The following is a 24,264-nucleotide window of genomic DNA, read 5'->3' on the forward strand; positions in this document are numbered from 1 at the left end:
CTCTTGTTATATTTTGCTTTGTTGCTTATTTGCTTTAGGACTGACACAGTTCTGGCCGTTGTCAGAGTGACAAGGATGGCTACAGCAGTTGCCTATTTCGGCAACAGTGTTTTGGAAGAGACCAGAGAGTTTTGCAGACATGACAGACTCCAGCCCTTAAGCTAACACAAGAGGAAAATGGACTTCCTCCTGAATTTCGACAGCAGCACCTGGGAGGAGGGAGGCCTGCGCACACCCCACCAAGGGGGCTCACCTTTTGCGGAAGCTTTGCGCGGCGGCAGCCTGCGGCTGGCATTGCCACGGCTCTCCGCGTCCTGCCGCCAGCCCGATCGGGCGCGGGACGGAGGGGGTGTGAGAGCCGGGGTGCCGGGGGGAGGACCGGAGGAAGGTGCCTTGCCTTGTGGCCCTGGGGCGGGGCTGCCGTAGCGCCTCGCCTGTGCATTGGGTCCGGATTCATACATAAATATAGCCGGGGTGGGCTCGCCACACTCCTCTTCCCCCCACCCCCAACCCAGGAAGAGAAGGGGGGGAGACAAATAAGAAGGGGGGGGGGGGGAAAAATCCCAGTGAGGTCATTTCAATGAGAGCGCAGGAGGCGATCAGACAAGGTCGACTTTTCCGGAGGAGGCGCAGCCCCTGAGGAGCGTGGGGCTGCATACCGACCGCCGCGCTGCCCAGCCGGCCGGCAGCGGCGCCCTGTCCCCGCCGCCGGGCCGGCACCTTGGAGAGCTCCGCCGCGCCGGGGCCGCGCTCGCTGCCGGCGCGGCGCTGCGCGGCGCTGCGCGGGGCCCGGCGGTGCCGGGGCCGCCCCGCCGCCCCTCGGCAGCGCCAGTCGGCCGCGGATGCGCCGCTCCGCCCCGGCTGCCGGCGAAGGAAGAAAAGTTTGGGGGCGACTTAGGGCCGCGGGAGCGCCGGAGGAGAAGGCGGATGCGCGGTTTCCCCGGCTGATCGGGAAGGAAGGATGACCGAGGGAGGATGTGCACCAGCAGCCAGATCATCGGGAGCCTCCTGGTGCTCTCCGTGCTGGAGATAGGGTTAGGGGTGTCCAGCGTGGCCGTGGGGGCGGTCAGTTTCAGCCTGGTCCTCACAGAGCATAAACCTCAGCTGGGAGACTCTTCTCCGGTATGGAGCGGGGTGTGTGTACGTTAGCCATTTCACTCTCTCTTTAACTCTTTATGGTGATGATCAGACCGTGCGAAGGCATCCCCCTCCCTTCCCTTCCCTTCCGCGTGTGCATGCTGCGCCGAGAGCCTCGCCGGGTCCATTTCCGATGTGCATGGGCTACAGTCTGCATACTCGTGGGGCGAGGGGGGGAAGGCATGGTGGGGAGAGATGTATGTGTGTGTTGGGGGGAGACCCCTTCTTTCTCGCTCCTTTTCATTTTTCAATTTTGCTGTGAACAATTGAACTTTCTGTGAACCCATTCTCACACCTGGGAGAGCCCGATGCCTCAAGTGGAACACGGGCCATAGCTTACAATCTTTACATTAACTGTGAGTTTTGCTTTTAAAAAAGAACAGCCCTGTCCCTTACAACAAGACTGACAAAAAGGTGTTTTAAAATAATGTCAAGGGTATGTCAGCTGAGTTCTGAGCTTTTGGAGAAAAAAGAGAAAAAGGAAATGGGAAGGGAAAGGAAATATCTGTTCTCATGATCTGGGTACCCTGAGCTTCTTGTAAAATGAACAAAAAAATCAAACAGCAATAATGGGTTAATAGAAGCAGCATGTTCACATCACAGAACATTTCTCACTTCTCAGAAACATTTCTTATTTTTTCAGTTTGAGATATGCATGTTTCTAGGAAGAATTACCCTCCAAATGGTTATTTATATTTAGAGTAGGAAATACTGAATATTCAGCCTAAACATGAGTGGGCATTTTTGAACTCCAAAGCTGGTTTTGGCCAGCTTGGATTGTACAGCAGTATTTCTAAAAGGATTGTTTGCTTTGCTTGAGATAAGATGATAAATGCAAAACACTCTTGGTTATTCATCAGCATAACCTCCTGTAATTTATAGATTCATTCTGACAAAGTGCTTCATGTAATATTCTCACTGTCAATAATTATTAATTATTGACAACAGTCAAATATTTTTGGCAGTATCTAAACATACACACAATTCTGCACTGCAGAATAGGTAGATGAGAAATGATAATGAAGACCAGATAAGATAAGAGAGTGGCCAACAGGTAATCATATTGTCAAAATCACTTCAAAGAGGGAGGTTTCTGATCATTGCTGATGAAGAAAAAAAGATTTCTCAAAAAGATGTTTCTATCTGAAGATTTAATGACAGAGAGCAATATCCTGGGTTTCACTGAAGTCAAAGAGTTTTCACCAGTGAGATCAGTATTTTGTGCAGTGATTGCATTTTGTGACAATGCTATCACAGCTGATACCATTTCATGACGATGCACATTTCCTGCACAACTGCCTCATTCATTTTTATGGTTTCTGTTACCCCAGAGTTTGTATTATCCGTAGATTTAAGATCCTATTACATTAGATGTTGGCTCCAAGGACCTTATAATCAAAGCAAGAGACAGATGTAGGATAAAAGGATGTAAGGGAGTATAAAGAAACAACAAACCAAAATTGATTGGTATAACAGGTGGTTGCATTAACACACCAGCAGTCTGACTGATTTCAAGCTGTTCGTAGGGAGAGTTTGAGAGAGGAATAAGACAGAAGACAATGAAGTGATTTTTGCAGATGTTTATAGGAAATTCTCACCATATGTGAGAGCAGAGGCATGGAAGGCAACCCAAAGGGACTTGTTTGAAAATGTAACAAGTGTGTAAAGGATGTCCACAACCAGAGCCAGCAGAGGCAGGCATCAACTGCTAGGAACTGAGCAAACAGCTGCAGGTTGGGTAGGCAGAGAGAGGCCACAAAGAAGGTGTGAAGTGGAAGCAAGCAGCTTATGTTTCATGTAGTAGAGGAAATGAGAAATCACAGTGATATGCAGAGTGAGGTGACATGGTTATATGGGCTTATCTACTTGGCCTTGAACTAAAGGCCTTTGGTCTAAAATATCACCATTATGGCACCCTTTTTGTACCACTCCAGCAGTTCAAATTGTCTGTTAGGTTGTGTTCTTCTTCCTAGAGGACTAGCAGGTGAGATAGGAAAAGAAAGGGGTAAGAGATCTACTGTTCTCCAGGGATGCTTAGGGCCATGATTAACTAGGTCCAAATTAAAACAACTGGAGAAAGGTTTGTTTGGACAATCCTCAGAATTTTCCTGCTGCAGAAAAGGCATAAACTGCCTTTCTGCTCACTGGATCTTACACTGAGCTCATGTTGCTTGTGTTAAAGAATATCCCTTGCATAAAATATGTTATTTTTTTCCAATTCACACTCTTGAATCAAGGTTTTCCTTTGAGAAATGAACAATAAGGAAAAGAAAGGGACATTAAAGGAAAAACTAATAGTTTGCCATGTTAGGATGGAAAACACTTCAGTTGAACAGTGTTATGTCTCCTGTTGTAATTTACCTGGAAATATACTGAAAACTTTTGACCCTTTTCTATCTTTTACTTATGTGGGTGGAACTCAGCAGAGGCCCAAGTTCATAAGGAAGTAGATGAAGATAGCATCGCCATGGAAACCTTAACCTGAATTCCTAAAATTTGGGCATCTTAAAATCATGCACATTCTACCTCCTATATTTGCCTCCTTATGATGCTTTGCATTTGATGCACATTACCTTTTTTCTTAAAAGAGTTGTTCTTATTGTTCACTGCCTCCATTCAGGCAGATAATTTACTAATGGACTAACTTTAAGCATGTGAATCCCACCCATAGGATTAGAGATACAACTGAAGTTAAGAATGGACTGAAGTGCTGTGATCATTGCATGCCCTGCATTATGTATAAGCAAGCCAGGGAAAGTGGAGTGGACAAGAATGAAGAAATGGAAAGCCTCGACAATGTCGACATCAAAAATGCATGGAAATGGGAAAACAGTTTCTAAATTTGTTGTTCTCATTGGAGTTGAGTTGGACTGAAATAGTAAGAGTTGTTTAAAAAGTAGCCAAAAGAAAACAACTGAAGGTGTGACTGACTTCTCAAACTATCTGGAGCATGTAGAGATGACTATCCAATTTATTTTACATCATATCAAATCTGTTCTTTTTAAAATAGACCACAGCTGCTAAATTGAAAAAAAACCCCAAAACCCAAACAAAAAAGCCCAACACCCCAAAACAACAAAAAAACCCCAACAGTCCCATATAAGCTACGGTGAATGTGGTGTTGATTTCTGGATTTTCTTTCCGTTTGTTATGATTGTATTGGTAAAATCTAGTGCACAGGCTTTACTTTTTCCAGAAACTGAGGTATATTTCTGAAAGCCACCATTCCAATTCAGTTATATGATGTACTATAGAAATGATCCAACCAACAAGCATGCTGAACCACTAACACTAACGTAACAAGAATGACAGAGCAAAGGCTTTTGCACAAACAAAAAAAAAATCAGAAGATAATCTTTCAAAAAGTATTCACAGTTATTTTTAAATGGTCGCATACTTTCCCATTATATGTAGAACATAATGGTTGCACCACTATCACTATGATTAGCAACTATATATTCACACACACACGTATGTGTGTATGGCTCTAATTCTCATTTATTTTGCAGTGGTGAATAAATTCTTGCTATAAATGAGATTCTCTCACAGAAAGAATGAGAGACAAAAGCCACATCTTTAGTCAAATATGCCATCTATCTTCATATGCAAGAGAGATACCTGATGATTCACTTATGGCTATGCTCCTCAAGAGTAATAGCTTCTTCCCTTATAAAGACAAATATCTAAATGTATTTGAGAGATATGCATTCTCTGGATGTCGGTTGGTCTGCCTGTCTGTCTGCCTGTCTGTAGGGGCAGAGTTATTGTTTCCATGATTTGTGATTGTAGCGCAGTGGAAGTCTGCCTGCCCATTAAAAATCTGCATTTATAGTTTGGCCACAAAAATGTGCTCCAAGTTGGCACTTGAAATATTTGATTTCAGTTACTTTTTTTTTCACTCAGGATTTGAAGGAAAAGGTTCAGTCAGTATAGATTTCTCCCAGAGCAAGAACATAATTTTGGACTGTTAAATCAATGTTGGTGGCCTAAAATTTTACAACATCAAATTTTGCATCTAGTTTTTACTGCTGCCAAGTTTCCTTTGGAAAGAGCAGTCAAACTGTGTTTCGGTTTTGGTTTGTTTTTTGGTTTTGGTTTTGTTTTTGTTTGTTTGGTTTTTGTGTTTTGTTTCAAAAGAACACTAAAAAATTCACATTATTGTTTAGCATGTAGACAAAATGCAGATGTGATCCTACTTTATTTTAACATGTGCATTGCATTTTCATCAAACTGACCATATTTCTGGTGGTCTCCTGCTCCTGATGAAATGAATCGCAGCACTGTCAGTGAGCTCGGTGGAAGCTGGAGAGAGTTCTGCACCTAGAGATGAGGGAGGATGTACCGAGCATGGGAGCTTCTCGCCTTGTATGGAATCAGGACAATTCACTCCAGCTGAGAAGTCTTTCAGTATGTTTTATCATTCAGACCTTCCAGAAGCATAAACCAATCTGGAAGAGGGTATATCCAAAGGGGCTTGTAGTTCCTAGGTTGTATTTATGACGGTCTGTTGAATATAGACTAACTTAAGCATATGCCTAAATGTTTTGCTGAGATAAGACTTTAGTTCACCTGCAGGCAATAATCTTTAATTTATTACTTTCTTGAGATGAAAGCAGTCATATTCAAAACTGAATATTTGATACAAAATCCAAAAAGTATTATTTACTATTTGTTATTCTGATAGGCCCTAAACAAGTAAATAAATATTATTATCTTGTGCTGAGAATTTGAGTGGTTTTCCAGATGACCAGAGGTTTTTTTGAATCACTGATGGCAGGTAGACTTTCAGGTTCAGAGACCCACTTCTAAATTTACTTGAGTGTTTCTAAAATCCATTTCCCATTTTTAAAGCATTTCTGCAGGCCTAGAACCAGATGAAAGGATTCACTATTCAAAGGGACTGGGATGGAATTTAAACTGCTTGAACATGGCTTGAATCAGTGGGAATCCTAGCACCACCTGAGCTGAGATGACCAAACAGGACACAGCCAGGTCAAGGTATTAGCTCAGATTTGACATGTCTTAACACTTCAAATAGCAGAGCCCCTTGTTTTGGCATGACAGAATTGGTGGGACACAGGATTTGGTTGTGGCAATGCTGTTGCTTCTGGTTCCAGGTCTGGATGACCTGCAGCCAGCTAGACATTCCTGTCCCCACAACCCCTTGCATGGGACAACAACAGCATAAGAAGTTTCTATGCCCCGTTTGCAATTATCGTGTTTCTCTACGGAGATAACAGGCAAACCTACTACCTAGGCTTGCTCTTTTTGCCTGTTGTCATTTTTCTCTGGTTTGATGCCTTTGTTTTCATGAGTGGATTCTGTGCTTTTTACGCCTGCACTAAGAAAACTTAATCCTTGTTCTGAAATACTGCTTCCAAGAAGAGTTACAATTAGAGATACCTTCCCTGCTCAGTTCATCCATTAGGGATTTCAGCTTTTTTTCTCATTTGGATGGAGTTGAAGCAACAAGATTATTAGAATCATCCTTTCTAGTCATTACTAATTTCAAATTCCTGGGTCTTCTCATGGCAGTCACATGTTTATACAGTTTTAGTGTAAAATGTAGATTTTCTGGTTTACCCCCTGACAAGAATAGATAGAAGTGAAGCTGTTGGTTCTGTCTTGATCATTTGTTCTTCCAAGTGGGGGATTATTTGAATAGGTATGATATGCTTGCATTTTCACTGAGTTAGTTACATTCAAATTTGGAATAATTTCCCTTCCTCTATTTCATCAGATACATATGGATGACCCAGAACACTGGAGGGCTTTCCACACAGTGTATGTAGTTTGGGCTTCTTCTTTGTCATGAACACTAACTGGGCATCAGGCAGTCCCTATATTCAACAGATTTTCTCTATGATTGTCTTCAGCCTCTCTCCAGAAAGATTTTCCATAGACAGTTTTCATTTTCTCAAGGAAATTACACTCACCATTGCTTTCGCCTCCTCAAAACAGAAGAAAGAAAGGTTCCTTAGCTTCAGTATACAAAATAAAATATTTTCCTTTCTTCTGCATGATGGAAATGAACAAATCTTTGGCTCTCTGCAGATATAACTAAATCTGAATCATTTTTTCAGTAAGAAAACCCCCTTTTTCCAGGAGAAAGCAAAAGAGGCCAAGTCTTTTGTTCCTGAAAATATGAAATAGAGATGGATCCAAACCACAGAACTTGAATCTAAATTGAGATTTCAGCCTCCTTACTGAAATTTCTGGGTGTTTGGTTTTGTTTCAAGCCCATATTTAATATAAAGTAAGTTCAAGCAGGCTCAAAATAAACACTCTCCTTTTCTGGGGTGTCTTTGGTTCTTTATTCCAAAGTTCAACAGATCGAAAGAGAGATTTTAAAATGTGCGTATTGAACACAAGCAGGCACAACTGCAGTACGAATGGCAAAAACTCCACAGACAATGAGACGCTCCTGCACCACCTTGCAATCACACTAGTGCTATCAGAGGGACTCTGACTCTGTTAGGTCCCCAGCAAATCTTCACTGAAAGGGAAACTGAGGCACTCACAGCCCACTGAGTCTCTAAGTACCTTTTGTGCTTTGTAGTCTCTTTCTTTGGACCTTTTACACATCACCCAAGAGTGGTTTTTCACCTGTCTATTACTGGATGATGCATTCAATTCCGGCCTCCTCTGCTAGTCTTGACATGAAATATCATGTATCATAGGAGGTATGAATAAATCTGCAACCAAAAGTAACCCAGAAGTAATGGGAATTTGTTGCAAATAGTGATCTATGGAGGTTTTTAAGTGAGATTTTGGATATTTTAGCCTTTTATGATTTTTCTGATGAATAACAATTAAAACAAAAGTCCAACAGTGAAACATCTGCTTCAATGAATTCCAGTAGAAGGTCCCTCTCTGGCTCCCAGGGCATTTTGGAGAGCTTATTAATTTAGCTTATTCTTCATGAAATGTTTTAGCCTTATTCTTGGTATGAGTTGTGAACAACAATTGATCTTTCTTTATAAGGAGCTTACTTTCAGTGATATATTTCTTTTCCACTCCTGATTTAATGTATTTTCAGTGTAAGTGTGTTTTCCTTAACTCAGTTCAGGTTTGACATGCTTAGAAAATGTAACTACATTTAAAGAGTCCAAGAGGTTGGTAAAAATTGACTGAGGATAATCAATGATCACATAGAAAGGGGCAAGTCCTCACCACGACCATGTCAGTCAGTTATGGGTAAACTGTAGCCGAGAGTAGCTCAACAGTTACTAGTCAAGTTTAAATGGTATGACATATTGACATGAAGATAAAGGCTTTTATGATAGCCATGAACAGACAGAGAGTGACAAGACAGCAGAGCCCCGGCGGCTGTATTCCAGTTGGCAGTAGTATAAAATAGAAGAGTTCAAAATTAAAAGACAAATAGGAACAAACATAAGAAATTCCTTTTGAGTCTGATTTGTACTTGCATCTTTTTCTGGTTCAAAGAGCTAATGTAGTTTCTCCCATCTACTTTTCACTACTGCTGATCACAACACTGAGATATCAAAAATTTTACAGGGAATTACTATAGCACCGACAAAAAAATTCCCGAGGCCCTAGCTACTCTACCGAAAAGCAATGATAAGAGTCACTCACATAGTCCCACTGACTTCTTAACCTTTCTAGAGGTCTCCACATGGAGAAGCCTGGCTAAGGCAACTCTGCATGAGCAGTGTTCCTGAGCCCCAGGTATTGCTAATATTCTATCTGTAAAGCAGGTTTCCACTCCTTCCAGTGAATCAGAATCCTCTGCAGCTTCAGAAAAGAGTAGTAAACTTGGATTATCATTTTCAAAGCTTTGCATGAGGCTTAATTGCCTGACATTGTGGCTCAAATTCATCCATTGGTTTTAATAGCAAAATGCCTGCTGACATAAATGAATAACCATAGTTTTTCTGGGCAAGCCTTTTCTCTGCGAATGTAACACACTGTTATCTAAAAAAACCCAAATAGTATTAATCCTTTGCTACTGCCTAAGTGCTTTTCTCCCAAGGTTTTTAGCATGCTCAGGCACACTAGTGCATTCAGTTTCACAACTTGCTTGTCTCGTAGTCATACAGATTATAAAACTTTGGCATGACCTTCTCAAGCTCACACAAAAGAACATGGAAGACCAGGAATACCCAACTCCTCTGAGTCAGAATAGACTAGACTAGACTACACTAGAATATTTCAGTTGATTATCTCTTGAGTTCTTTAACTCCAGGACACCTTATTCCTTGTGTATATGTATAAATATTGTAGATGTACAGAGAGAGGAAATACATACAGTGTATAATACAGACCCTGACACAATAAAATATTATTGTAGAATCACAGAATATCTCAAGTTGGAAGGAACCCATAAGGATCATTGAGTCCAACTCCCTGCTCCTTGCAACTACCTAACACTAAACCATACGACTGTGAGCGTCATCCAAACGCTCCTTGAACTCTGACAGGCTTGGTGCCCTGGCCACTTCCCTGGGGACACTCTTCCAGTGATTGACCACCCTCTCAGTGAAGATCCTTTTCCTGATGTCCAACCTGAACTTCCCCTGACGGAGCTTCATTCCATTTCCTCGTGTCCTGGCGCTGGTCACCAGAGAGAGGAGGTCAACACCTCCCTCTCTGCTGCTCCACTTGATGAAGTTGCAGACTGTGATGAGGTTACCCCTCAGCCTTCTCTTCTCCAAGCTGAACAAACCAAGTGAGCTCAGCTGCTCCTCACATCTCTTGCCCTTGAGGCCTTTCACCATCTTGGTCGCCCTCCTCTGGGCACCTCTAGTAGTTTGATGTCCTTCTTATAGTGAGAAGCCCAAAACTGCACACAGCACTTGAGGTGGGGCCACACCAGTGCAGTGCAGAGTGGGACAATCACCTCCCTCGACCGGCCGGCTACGCTGTGCTGGATGCACCCCAGGACACGGTTGGCCCTTTTGTTTGCCAGGGCACCCTGCTGACTCATATTCAACTTGCCATCAACCCAAACCCCCAGATCTCTTTCTGCAGGGCTGCTCCCCAGCCTCTTGGCCCCCAGTTTGTACATATAACCAGGACCACACCATCTCAGGTGCAGAATCTGGCACTTGCTCTTGTTAAATTTCATACAGTTGGTGATTGCCCAGCTCTCTAGTCTATCCAGATCTCTCTGTAAGGCCTCTCTACCCTCAAGGGGGTCCACACCTCCTCCTAATTTAGTATAATCAGCAAACTTAATGTACATTTGACACCTACATCCATATCATTAGTCCAGACAGTCCCTCAGGTACTTGAACAACTATGGAATATAGTAGTCACCCCTTGGTTTTGAGAAGCCAGTACTTTAGGGCTTGCAGATTAGGTCATTCACTATTCTTTGGATTTCAACTGGGAAATAGAATCATAGAATCATAGAATCATGGAATGATTTGGGTTGGAAGGGACCTTAAAGATCATCTAGTTCCAACATCCCTGCTGCAGGCAGGGACACCCTCCACTAGACCACATTGCCCAAAGCTTCATCCAACCTGGTCCTAAACACTTCCAGGGATGGGGCATCCACAGCTTCTCTGGGCAACCTGTTCCAGTGCCTCACCACCCTCACAGTAAAGAATTTCTTTCTAACATCTAATCTAAATCGACCCTCCTTCAGCTTGAACCCATTACCCCTTGTCCTGTCACTACACTCCCTCATAAACAGTCCCTCACCAGCCTTCCTGTAGGCCCCTTCAGGCACTGGAAGGCCGCAATTAGATCTCCCCAGAGCCGCCTTTTCTCGAGGCTGAACAATCCCAGCTCTCTCAGCCTGTCCTCATAGGAGAGGTGCTCCATCCCTCCGATCAGCTTCATGGCCCTCCTCTGGACTCGCGTCATCCAAATGCTTAGGTAATATATATGTATATGGCACTACATAAAGGTGGTTTGGAAAGGTGTGTGTCCTGTTCTTGAAAAATAGTAAAGAATAGCAGAACTGCCCAAACTAGTGGGTTCTAATGCTGAGTGAATCTGTAATTTGTTGTTGCTCCTTTGGTTATACACAAGGCTAATTAATAAAATTTGTTCATTACATTCCCTTCTGGCTAGCAAAGATTGTACAATGGAAATAGAAAGTCTTCTCCTATTGAAATCAATGGTAAGTAATCCATTGACTGTAATAGGAGCAGAATTAGAACATTCTTGGAAAAATGCATGACCTATTCTTTCATCTTTGAAGGTAAATTATCAAAACCCCAGCTTTTTAAACTAGTTAACACACACTTGGTACAAGCTGAAACTATCTTTGATGGTATCTTCCAGATCTTTTCTGTAAGCTTTCCAGAATTCATAAATTTTTCCTTATACAAAATTTTCCTTTAAAGTCTGTTCAATCACTTTCTCACTTCACAGAGAAAATATATTATTAATCTGCTTTATCAAGTCTGACTGAATAGAAGTGAATTACAGTGATGTCTTGAACAATTTTTTTTTTCTTTGAGATTTCTGCATTAATGTTGAGAAATACAAATCACTGCATGTGAAAATCTGAAGCATGCTATCAGTTGAAGGCAATCTGCAATGACAGGATTCGGAGTGAAACTCCAAAACTTCACAGAAAGTCTGAGTGAAAACTCACAAGGCAGGTGTGATAGTTCTGAGCTGAAATCTCCTCTGCCTGTGGGAAAGGGGCAGAGTGAGCCCTTCCCTTTTTTCTTTTTTTTGATTGCTATTCCAATGAGTGAGCTCTAGCAATTACCAGTTGTATGCCCTGGTATGTCCTGAGCCATTCAGCACCATGGTCTACCTGACCTGGACCTCTCCATAATCGGATTGGTATTAATTCCACGAGCTTAGTATACAGGTACATAATATAAAAAAAAACCCCAAAAAGTAACCATATTAATTGTGGGGAACTGATTCAATGGGTCTAACTCAGAGTAAAAATACATCTCAAGGCTTATAGTTAGCTACATGCATGAACTACTTTAGTTGGAGGGAGATAAACTATGTATTAAAGCACCTCCTCAACCGAGATACTGAAATTGCAAAATTTTGGAGGGTAAACGAGATGTATGTGCAATATATTACATGGAACCTGAATGATGTTTAGAAAATGCTTAATTTTTTTTTTCACTTCTTATGTAACAGCCAGGTCTGTTCTGTGATTTAATCCTAAATCAAGGTCAAACAGAGCCTTTTGCTAGAAATACCATGTCAATGCAAAGAGGATGTGGGAAAATCCAGTTTTAAAACTATAAAATTCCAGTGGGGGTGTAGGGTTAGCTTTACTGAAAATAAGTAGCATAGATTTCTCAATAAAGGAGTTTATGAGGTATCAGAGAAATCTTTTGACAGTATTACAAACACATGGAGAAGGCCTTATTGCTTTCATACAACAACTGTATTCCCTACCATGACTGCTCCCTCAGAGACTGTTCATTGTTCCCCTTGTTAAACTTTTTTGGAGGAAAAAGAGCAGTCAGAGAATGTCATCGGTCTTTGACACAGGTCACTAAAAAGCATTAATATCTATTCATATCAGCTGGTAGGGGGCATTTATGTTTTTGTTAATTAGTTTTTTGCCTAATGCTTGATGCGACAATTAGCAGATCAGTTTGTGAAAGGGAACTACATGAAAAAAGTAGATACCTTCATGCTATCTCTTGCAAAGTAGGCTATCTAGAATCTGAAACAAATTTTCCTGCATATTCAGTGTAGCCACACCAACAGATGCAATCGTATTTACACCTGCACCCAAAGAGGTGACCGAATTGCATTCTTGCCCAGAGTTCCACTGGCTTGAGGACAACAATCCATGTATGATCCCTCAGTGGTTCACACTCCAGGATCAGGGCATTAAGTACCTCAGCTGTGCTTGAAAGTAGATGATTTGGATCACTGACTACTACCTCGGTAAACTTTTCTGAGGGGAAAAACAAAAAAGAGTAAAAAGGCATCCTTTGCTTGCAACATTGGGGGTTTTTTTTCCATGTTTTGTTTACCCAAGCGGCTTAAAAGTAGGATTTTTTTTTCTTCTTTTTTAATGAGTAATCATCTTCAGTTTTATTTCTCATTCCAGTTTCTTCTTCTTGGATAAGTGTGTTTATGGTTGAGTTATAACTTCCTGAAACATAAGGTTTGTGATAAAAATTCTGACAACAACTGTAACCATTGCCTAACCTACTGTTGTGGTCACCACTACAGCAACATAGAAGGATTTAAACTTGAGACCTTAAATGATGAAATAATTGGTGGTTTTTTTTCTTTGCAGTTTCTGCTTTGTGGCATATGTGGAATATTGTGCGCCAAAAAAAAATCTGGACTTGTTGTAAGTTTTTCCACTGCATATATAACACATAAATATTTGAAAGGCATACTTATCTAACTTGAACTCCTTACTGGGGGCTTTCTGAGTCCAAGTGTTTCTGATAAAAAGGCAATAAAAATTGCAAGTCAGCAGTCCAAAAAAGGAATCAGCACTTTGGGTTAATCAAGCAAAACAAGGCAGTTCTGAAATGGTCTATTTAGGTCATGCTTATTTAAGCCATGCATCTCTATTTATCGCTGTCTGGATAAATATGGATAGAAAACCTGTTGACACAAATTTATGCCAAGTCAATAAAAAGTTCCCCAATAACTTCACTGGATTGTAACTTCTCTCCCTCAAAAACCCATTTCTGTGTAGTGTGGCATGACTGGGCTGCCACCTCCATGAGGCTGCTGACCAATTTTGATTCTAGATAATGTACCTGTTCAGTTTTAATTTTTTGCAGTCAGAATCATGAACAAGCCAGTTTTAAAGTGATGGAGGATGTTTTCTATCTCTGCTAAGAATCAGAAGTACAGTAATTTTTCTGACTGCAGCAAAAAGGTGTTATTACAACACAAATCACAGCAGAAGGGTATGTTAAAGATATGATCCTATAGTAAGTGATAATGTCTGGCTTAATTTTCTGTCAGCTTGATCATTCTGCCATATACAAATGGAAATCACGTAAAACCAGCATAAGTGTGAAGGGAATCAAGATCTCTCTCAGATTATTTTTGAATATCAATGAGATATATATATATATCTATCAATAACCCCGTTACAATGACAGTCTCATTTCTTAGAGCACGTGGACCAAAACCAGTTTCTAAAAGCTGTCTGTTCTGGTGGTCTCACGGAATAGTCATTTTCCAGTGGACTGCAACTTACTGCCTGAATGCCACATTTGTAATGAAATTCTCATCCCAGTTGCGTACAGTAGTGGTCTGTAAGGCTCCATAAATTGTTCCTGCCTCAGTAGATAAGCACATGTACAAAGTCATATTGAGGAACATCAAAGGCCCATCTAGATCAACATCTGACAGACCAGCAGTATCAAGGGAAGTAAATAAGACAATAATTTAGCAATATCTCCATAATAAGGTCTTTTGCCCTTGAGTCATTTGTGGCTCAAGGACCTCCTGAACCAAGGTGGCACCTTTGTGATTAAAATGACAGGAGGTCTTTAAACATGTCTCGTCAATCGAAGCCTGTTTCACATCCTTCTAAAGTTCCTAAGTTAATGAAGTTAAAGACAAACAAACACATAGTCACCACGCTAATCTTCTGTAGAGCTGCATCACAGATTTCTTTGTTGTTTCTATTCCTTCTTCGTCCAGCATATTCACCTTGAACACTTTTGAAATCCCCACAAAAGCTGTAGGAAGCCTCCAAACTGCTGTCTGACTGAACAAATTAGAATTGAACAAGAGGCAGAGTCAGATGGCACACAAAATAAGAGACTAACTGTGAATACATGAGGCGTTTACTCCTGAGGAGTGGTAAGAAACCGCACAATAGAAAATTATGACACATTCTATCATGTTACTGTTTTGAATGAAACGCTGGAAATCAGAAGATTTGTGTCCTAGTAGTCCTTTCATCGACTAGCTTTTAACATGAACAACTCATTCTACCCAACTTTATCTTACATTCAACATCAATCTTGTACACCAGAAGGTATTGTATTCCCTTGGAACTCTGTTGGGGGCCGAGAGAGTTAAAAATGAGTATCTGTGAAGTGTTTTGCAATCATTGATGCTACTGAAGCACTGAATTATGGTTAGTCTCATTTTTTACAGGAATGAATCTGTCTCTGAAAAATGTTACTGTGACATAACCTCTCTTGTCTTTCCTGACAGATGATACTTTTTTCTGCCTGTTGCATCTGTGGACTAATCGGAGGAATCTTAAATTTTCAATTTCTTCGTGCTCTGACAAAGAAGTCATCTGCTCTCTATTCTTTGCATCTTGCCTCCATGTCTCTTGCATGCATTGGAATTGGTGGTTGCACCCTTTCTTCATGGCTCACTTGTCGGCTAGCCAGCTATGAACAAAGGCGAATGTTCTCGGAAAGAGAACATTCACTGCATCACTCCCATGAAATGGCAGAAAAAGTGAGTTGTGTGTCCTCCCTTATTTGTTCTGCTTCTCCTAAAATGCTACTGTATGTGTTAACATTTACAATTGGCAAGAGATGTATTCAGTTTTCAGTTTTATGTGAGAAAGAGCTTCTGGGAAATGAAATGCTGCCATTCTGTGTAAGCTTTATTATGTTGCATTATATGGAGCTATTTTTAGGTACTGTATATTTGCAGTACATCCATTTCAATGAAGTACATCCATTTTCAACATAATTCCATTGTATAGCTATTCAAGAGCTTAGCTGCTAAATTTAGCACTTCATAAATAATTGGAAGTCTTATTAATATGGATTATCATGTATTGTACTGTGAAAAAGCACAGAATGCTTTCTGTAACCACATCATTGCATGCTTCCAGGATTTAATCAATTTCTTCCTCTCCCAAGTACTCAGCTTATAAAGCAGGTTATTTAAACACAAAAGCCACAGTTCACAAACCTAGATGACTAAACCCACGCATCTTAGGGCATATTTAGACACCTAAATGAAACTGGCCAGATTTGCAGCAGCACTGAGCATTTATTGCCTTCCTCTGTTAAAAGGAAGCTTACCAAGGTGTCTAGGTCTAAGTTTAGGTGCTGAAACAAGCTCCCAAAGTTGAGCCCATAGGGCCAAAAGAATTAATTGAATAGAATTCTTGAAATCAGCTCTTTGGATTTACAGATCTGATTAATATTTGAGGAGTAAAATGTTCACTGACATCCTGTGCTTTACGTTTGGACTTTGTATCCAATGCCTTTCATTTGAGAAATGAATAGAGAAGGGAACAAAAGTCAAGTGGACTGCCCATCTAAACCTCCACGTGCAAGTTTGCATTACAGTTAAGTTCAACAGTCTGTATCATATCTACTGAGATCTCTGACGAGCAGAGCAAGGATTAATTCATTCAGACTGTAGAATGTTTTCAGATTCCCTGACAAAACATGATGTAACAGTTCACTGTCCATTAAGTAAAAATTACTTGTCGCTATTCTTTGGATTCTTAACTGAGATGAGACTCCAAGCAGAACTATAGACCGAATTCACCTTAGAAGATATTTGAAGCATATTTTCAAAAGTTAAATAGGTTACAACAGTAACGTAAACCAGGGTGATAAAATCAAGGGAAGAGATACATTTCTTCCTCTCATTCTAAAATGAAGGAGAATTCTGATGAGCTATGCAGGCAAGTAAGAACACGGTCTTGCAGATGGTAGGCTAGCTCCTGCCTTTCAAAGACATTTTTGCCTCAACAAGGACAAAGATGAAGCCCATTTGAGAGAAAAAGAGAGAGGTAAAGAAAAAAGAAGTGGCCTGGGAAGAAAAACCTTTCAAAATACAAACACCTGCCAACTCTATCAATTTGGGCTGAAGATGACCGTGTATAGCAGTAGTTCACTGCCCCCTTTCCTGGCCTGTTGACCTACCGAGCTTTTAGACACTTATCAGTGAGGGCTGCCAGGTGCCCACTTATCTTGGGTGAAGGGCCACGATGCATGTGCAGAGCAACCCTATTGCACATGCTCAGCGAATGTGGGATGTGCCCCGCCAATGATGGACTCCCTGCATGTGTGTTGTAGAATCAAGTATGCATGCGTAGATAGTCTGATCTGGAACTTCTTAGACCTACAGCCTGTGGACGGCCTGCTGCTGGCAGGTTTGAGTACATTAGCTCAAGGCATGCCCCTAAAAAATAAAGAAGGCTACTTAAAAATTTACATTAAATTAGGCCCTGATTTAGAAAATAGCTTTAAAGTGTTTTATATATAAGACTATTTTGTATATATATACTGATAAACAGTAATATAGACATGTACTGCATGTGCATTTGTTTGTGCTATATTTATTGTATAATTGTTATATTTATATTAGAGATTGAGGGGTATTGAAATAACCGACCTGCCCAGCTGCCCGGTGATTCCCCCGACACCAGAGTTACCTCCAAGGTACGCTGAACACTAGGGAGTTACCATGTTGTTATGTCACTTCAGGAAGTGCCACCTCTAAGAGGAAGTCATAGCTTCAGCTAATCAAAATTGGCTGATGCTGTGATGTCACTCTGAGTCAGGAACGGTGCTTCCAGGTATTGACATAATTCTACGTGGTGAACGCTGCAATCTGGAAGTAAGTTGAGTATTTAAAAATATTCACCCTAGTTACAGACATCCAAATGCTCCTATTTGGATGTTGCCACCATTGACTCACTCTGCTTCTATTCTCTGTGCTCCTTCATTTCTTGAATTCAGCAACATTTTTTAATTTATTAATACTTTTATTTTTGAAAATAGAAATATTGGGGAAAATAAATGGTTTTCAATGTTTTCTGACATAACAATGATATTCTAAGAGCTGATGTCTGCAGAGGATTCAAGTGATAAAGCTGACAAAAGGAAACTCACACTCACTCACGAGCAGCCTTCTGACAAATCATGACTACCAATCTGTGGCTGACTGATAGTTAATATTAAATGGCTTTGGCATTCTTGGTCCCTTTCCCAGCTGACTGATACCTTCAGTGTAGATCTAACAAGGGGTTCAGGCACCTATAAACAGGCAAAACCTAGTGCCTTGTTTCAGAACAGACAGCCCCCAAACGGGGATCCAGAGTCCAGTGTCAGGCATGCATGCTCCTCTCCAGTATATAAAGAGAATAAGGCACCGTACAAAACCATCCACCACCATCACCTGTCAAATGGAGAGCTGAGTAGTAGAAAATGCTCAAAATTCAGTAAGTTTGCACACTTACTTTCTCTGAAGCTTAAGCTTGATTGAGGAGTATTAATTGGCAAGGCTACTTGGTTTGACAGCCCTAAGTTTACTTTGTAGAGAGGAACAGGACATCTTTTTTTTTTTTTTTTTTTTCAAAAATTCGGCAGGGAACAATTAAGTCTTGTGATCTGCTTTATAATATAGCTGGTAACACCTGAGAGAGGAGGCACCAGTGCTTCCACTTGATATTAAACTCTAAGTTCTGGTCTTTGCTTCCCAAACTATTCATGAATCAAATATTGTGGATTAAAAGAAGAGAGAGAAAGAGTCAGACTAGGAATAAACACCAGGTCCCAGAATTTTCTTCTCTTTACCAAGAATCTCAGGTACTATGCTATAGAGTCAGGCTTGCTCTTTCTGTCTTTCTTTCTCTCTGTTTAGCCCAAAGAATCTTGCTTTACTTTTTTTCATAGAAACTTCCACAAGAAGGGGGACAAACAAATCCCTGTTCTTCCACATTTTCTCAAATCGTACCTAGGAGGTAGAAGAGGTGAATCTTTCCGTGCAGAGAAGAGCTTCTGGTTCTCATGCAAATATTTTTGAACTAGCCCAACAGTGGCACCTCCACCTCATCTACCTGAATTTTAAAAATAGCCTAAACTGCATTTTTATGTGTGCCCATTCCTCCTGGCATGTTCTTTGGGATCTGTCATTGGACATAAGCAGCAGATCATTTCTGTGTCCAGATTCAATTTGGTATGAAATAGGCCTAGGATTGCTCAGAATAAGGCAGTTCTGAGCTTAAACTCTATGCGGCTTTGCAGTCTTGAGGGTCAGAGAACTGCTTAATTAATGTAGTCATCTCCAGGCTTAGACAGCTGCTAAGCAGGTATTGTTTGGACTGCAATTTGAGAATTATAAGGTCTAACTCCAAACAAATCTTGGTTTAGGTGCTTTAGGATTCTGACTCATGATCAGGTCAGCTTACTTTGGAATGACTCATCTGCCACTTGAGTAGCAATTGCTGAACTGCTAAAAATTGTAGTCTGGCATACAAAGGGAAAACCAAAATCAGTCCCATCCCAGGGCAAGCAGTCAAAACCCTTAGATCCTGTTAGGATGTAGACCTACTTCCCAAATGTCTATCCCAGCTAGCATCAAATGGCATCTGTTTGTAGCATGTCAGCACAGAAAAAGGTTTGAATGGAAATGAAGACTGAATTACCATCTTTCTCCTTTGTAGATTACCACCCAAGCTTGAGTTGATGTACTTTCAAAGGACAACGTCACAAAACTTGCACGGATGCCATCAGTGCTGTATATGTGGTCTGAGAGTGATGTCCAACTCAATCAGTATCAAAGAGTCTATTAGCTTTCAAATGTACTTAATTTATGTAGGAAGAAATGTGATTTCTTTTTTTTTTCTACAGTGAAATTTATCAAGCCAAATAAAAAATGTAAAGTTTTTCTGAATGTTTGAAATTCAGAGTTTGTTAAATTTTTATTGCAACCTTAGCTAACTTCAAAAATTTCAAACACCATCAAATAATTGTAATTTTAATCAATGTTTTCTATTCTTGTTCCAGGAAATGACAGACAACCTAAGCAATGGTGGCCCACATCTGATTTATAATGGAAGTGTATATTAAGAGATTTTAAAAAGTTCCATGGGAAGAAGTGGTTTTAGAATTTTCTTCAGGAGAAAAATGGACTCCAAGAAATTGGGAAAATGGAACTATCTTAGCTTTTATGGCTCAGATGTTACAACTGCAGAACAGCACAGTTGCATTTCCCTTTTAGAAACATGTTCAAAATTTGTCTCCTAATCATTTTGCAGATATACAATATTTATTCACTTCCTGGCTACTCTCTTGTTTTTTTTGTCTGAATAACTTTTCAGAATTGTGATAGTATTTGAAATAGACTTCTCAAGACTCTTCTTCTCATGAAGACTCAAAAATCAGAAAAAAATTATTAAACTGGACCACATCTAGCCCGGTCACAGGATTCCTAAAGAGAAGAGGGCAGAGGAAGGATGGCTCAGGGGAATCTTTTTCTCCTCCCCACTTAGCAGCACCTGGTGCAATACGATGGCTTCAGATCATGCGGCATGGTACCAGCAATCCATCTGCACAGTCCCCCTCCCCACATTGCAAATGCATCCAGCCTCAATTTTCCCAGTAGATCGTATCAAAAAAGAGTGCAAATTACTCTTCCAAAAGGCTCCCATTTCACATTCAGAGTGTAAATGAACAGTGTGCTGAAAACACCAATGTCTTTGTTTTGAAAGACAGAATGCTCTAAGAACGCCATAAATCAAAACCTCAGCAATGCCTTGTTGTAAAGAAATTGTAAATATTTCCAATTTGTGAATTAAGTATATTTCGTAATTTGTTCATAAAAGAAGACAAATAAAATGAAATCTAAACCAGAGGCTTTAGAGAGATCTTTTGTTTTTTTCTTGGTAGAAAGATCTTGCAAAGCTGAACCATCATGCTTGCAGTTTTGCACAACACATTGAAAGGTTCCTAAAGGAGTGAAGCAAGCTCAGAAAGGAGAAAAATAAAGGTTGAACAGAGGCATGGTCAAGGTCATAACACACTGGCAATTCTTCACACCCACAATAGAGTTTGGGGTCTGTTAAAGCAGCGTGTATATTAAGGCAGCAGCTTTGACCCAAAACTTTATTGTAGGACTTACTGGCTCAAATAGCCATGAAAAATGGAAGATGTGATCTGTAACAGAACGTATACAGCATAATATTCATATAAAATATTCATAGAAAATCACTCATGTTACATAGTGAGTGTGCTGTAAAGCCCATGAGTTTGAGAGGTGAGCATTATTTATGACTGGCAACATTTGGTGATGTATACCCATTTTCCCAGACAAGTGTGAATAGAATCTTATTATCATTCAAGCCATGCCATAAAAACCTCTAGAAATTATATTAAATTGTTTTGTGAATCTCCATGGTATATAATAGTCTTTAACTCAATTATCTTAGGATTTTCTAAGTCTATAAGGGAGTTGCCCATCTAATTACAGCATAGGAAACATCTTCACTGTTATTTAAGGCTCTCACTTAAACTTCATTAAATTAGTTGGATGGTTAAGCTTGTGAGTCAAAAATTGGATCACCTTATAAGGCTTCTCTTCACTTATCTACTGTCTCAAAGGGCTTTTGAATCTTCTCTAAGCCCCTGATATTCTGATATGTATTATGTACATTAGTAATTGCTAAGGAGACTGTTCAAGTTCATAAAGAATATAGATACTGCCATAGCAAAAGAATTAGATGTTAAGGTATCTCTGCTCAAGGAAAGTGCTCCCTTTCCCAGGTCCTACCAGCCTTTAGACTGTCTCCCCTACTACATTCCAGCTTGTGTGGGCTTTTCATAGGTGCCATGGCCTCTTCAGCTTGATACTGCTCTTCCTCAGCAATGGGAAACATGGGATATATCTGTCCTCAACATTTGCCCCTTCCAGAAGCACTTTTGCTGCAGCTCTGGACACAACCTGTCAATGGCGAGACTAGTGCCTACATGGGCTGCAGTTTCATACAGGTTGAAGAAATCCATACTGGACGTAGAACCAGGGGAAATGGTTCTGCAAGATTCCCTTCCTTGTTGCATCAGTACACAGCGCACAAAAGGGCCTTATCAAAGAAAAGCAAGAATAAAATAAAAAATGGCTCAAAAATTCACCTCAGGACTACCTGGCTGAGGTTCATCATTAGCTCTGTACGACAACTGTTAAAATCACAATTCATACAGAGGTGACATTTCAGGACACTTCAGGACTAGGAATGGTAGCTTTGGATCCTAGAGAGTGGTTTGTAACTGAAGTTCAGAATCTGCTTAGGAATGACATGAAAAAACACACCGCAACACTACACATTTACTTATCGCAAACACTTCATTTCCCAGCGTGGTAGTAAGAGTATGGGATGGTGCAGGGGAACAAGTGATTCTTCTATATCCAACATGGTAGTCCAGTGCAACAGCCACTTTCTCATGCTTCGGAGAAGAAAGGAGGATGCATTCTCCAAGTCTTACTGTAACTTATCAAATACAGCCACATTATTTTTGCTGCTTTTCAGGGGGTGCAGGAAGGAGAGAGAAGAGATCTGGGCCCCAGAGAACAAAAGATTCAATTGTTTGGTGAGACTTTTTTCCTTCTTTTGCTGCCAAGCCTGTAGAATGCAGAAAAACTGGCTGGTCCTTGCACTAATAAAAACCTTGAAAATGCAAAGCTGGAATTCAAAAGACTTAGGAACAAATGTGATGAAGATGACTTTTCTTATCTGAGACATATAAAGAGGATCAAAATTCTTAAATTCAAAGTACATTACCATAATATATAGATGTGGTAGGGGAATTCTAGGAAATGTTTCACTTCGTTTTAATGAAGTTTTATTCCATAACTGCATACAGAGTTCAATTGTAATGGAAATATTTTCTGCGTGCTTCATTACTGGTACAGTTGAAAGGTCATTCATTCCACTTCTCCAACTATACGAAAACTAAACCTTTCAGTTTTCAGAATACGACCAGACAACATATCTACACCAATATCTTGAAGGGTGGGCACCAAAATCCATTTTAATCTAAATAATATGAAGCACGTATTGTCCTTGATGCAGTTATTTCTGATTCATGCTGCTATAAAAGCAGATCCTGGCTCAGATTCTCTCGGAGATATTCAGCTGTTACTTACTACATCAAGCAACACTCTTCCTGAAGGGGGTTACTTATTGAACTTGCTGCATAGGACTTAGCTGGCAAGTCCTTAATGTAGGTTTTAATATTTTAGGCTATATTTTAGGCTGTGCTTGGCATTTCATAGAACCTCAGCCTACGAAAAACACATGTTTTGAATTTACAACAGTCAACAGTTCTTATTGCAAACTGTGCAGAAAAGTGCATCTAATATATCTTAAATCTTTGTCTTGCACAATCTTCAATATATATTTGTTGCATTAGGACATATGAATTTCCCTTCAGGTGGTCTGGGGAGGTATGAAGGACAGTGGAACAGGTCAGATTCAGTAGGAAATTTAAACGCAGTAAGCCATAATCACAAATGGTCATATTTATACCAAAACTTTCCTTGAGAGTGTGATTTTGAAGATAGAAAGAAAAGAGGGTATAACAGTTTAAACCATTTTTAATCTTTCAGATCCCAGTCCTAGGCAGGTTAAGGAGTTAAAATGAACCTTTTATAATTAAAAGCTTAGAAATATCTAAAAGCACACTGGTACTAGACTACTATATTGTTGTAGATATTAGTGCATAGTGATTCTAGCTAACTTTCCCTTCCTGTATCAAAGTGACATCTTTAGCTCCACTATAAACCTCCAACAAGTTCCACAAGGATGTTTTACATGCATCTGGAGACAGATTTTGAAGAATATTTTTAGAACTTGTACAAGGGCTAGGCAGACAGACTCACAATCTTCAATGAGGAAAAAAAAATAAAAAAGCAAAATGTTTTTGGTAAAAGATAATTTGACCAGAGTGAAGATGTTAAACTGACCATAGTTTAATATTGTCAGCCTGAGGAACTCTGAGTGAACTTGAAAAGCTTGTTTGGGAAGGCCTTTTTTCCTCCTAATTATAAAGTTATGAAAATGTGATTCAGTGTTCTGAAGGAAAAGAGTGAACTGGGTGGGATGAATCAGTGGCTGGAATTCCAGCAGATAGTTATGTGCCTGGAGAGATTTGTTTGGCTGTGCAAGTGTTGTTCTGTTTCAGAAAGAAGCAGCTTTGATTTGGAGCAAAAAGTCCAGAGGACTGCACCAAGGTCTCTCTCATCATCTCTCTACAAAGTAGTCAAAGAAACATTGAAGACACAGGACAGACACATCTACTTCTGCCAGGGAACTAACAATAAGCTGTGCAGAGCAGCCTCACAATTACTCTATGGTTCCCTCAAATGAGCCGGGAGCATATATAGAATTGGAAGTTTGTTTGGTTTTTCCCCCTTGCATTACATTTGAGTTGCTGTAAGGTATCTTTTATGTCCTTTATGTCCTGTATGTCCTTT

At 40.3% G+C, this 24,264-nt stretch overlaps 1 protein-coding gene across 5 annotated transcripts; it reads left to right on the forward strand.

The window, feature by feature from the left end:
* Positions 1-269: 269 nt before the first annotated feature.
* TMEM196 (transmembrane protein 196) lies at positions 270-20,643 on the forward strand. Of its 5 annotated transcripts, none has more exons than XM_054816685.1 (5): positions 270-1,134; positions 13,349-13,405; positions 15,247-15,501; positions 17,380-17,453; positions 19,803-20,643. In XM_054816685.1, the coding sequence occupies exons 1-5, from the start codon at positions 976-978 to the stop codon at positions 19,807-19,809; spliced, it is 552 nt and encodes a 183-aa protein (XP_054672660.1). In that variant the 5' UTR covers positions 270-975; the 3' UTR covers positions 19,810-20,643. The 5 variants fall into 5 exon arrangements, with proteins under 5 accessions (XP_054672660.1, XP_054672659.1, XP_054672662.1 ...); XM_054816684.1 differs by having other exon boundaries at positions 272-1,140; XM_054816687.1 differs by having other exon boundaries at positions 273-1,122.
* The last annotated feature ends 3,621 nt before the right edge of the window (positions 20,644-24,264 follow it).

The sequence above is a fragment of the Grus americana genome, chromosome 2 (genome assembly GCF_028858705.1).
Source record: "Grus americana isolate bGruAme1 chromosome 2, bGruAme1.mat, whole genome shotgun sequence".
In the NCBI taxonomy this organism is placed as follows: Eukaryota; Metazoa; Chordata; class Aves; order Gruiformes; family Gruidae; genus Grus; species Grus americana.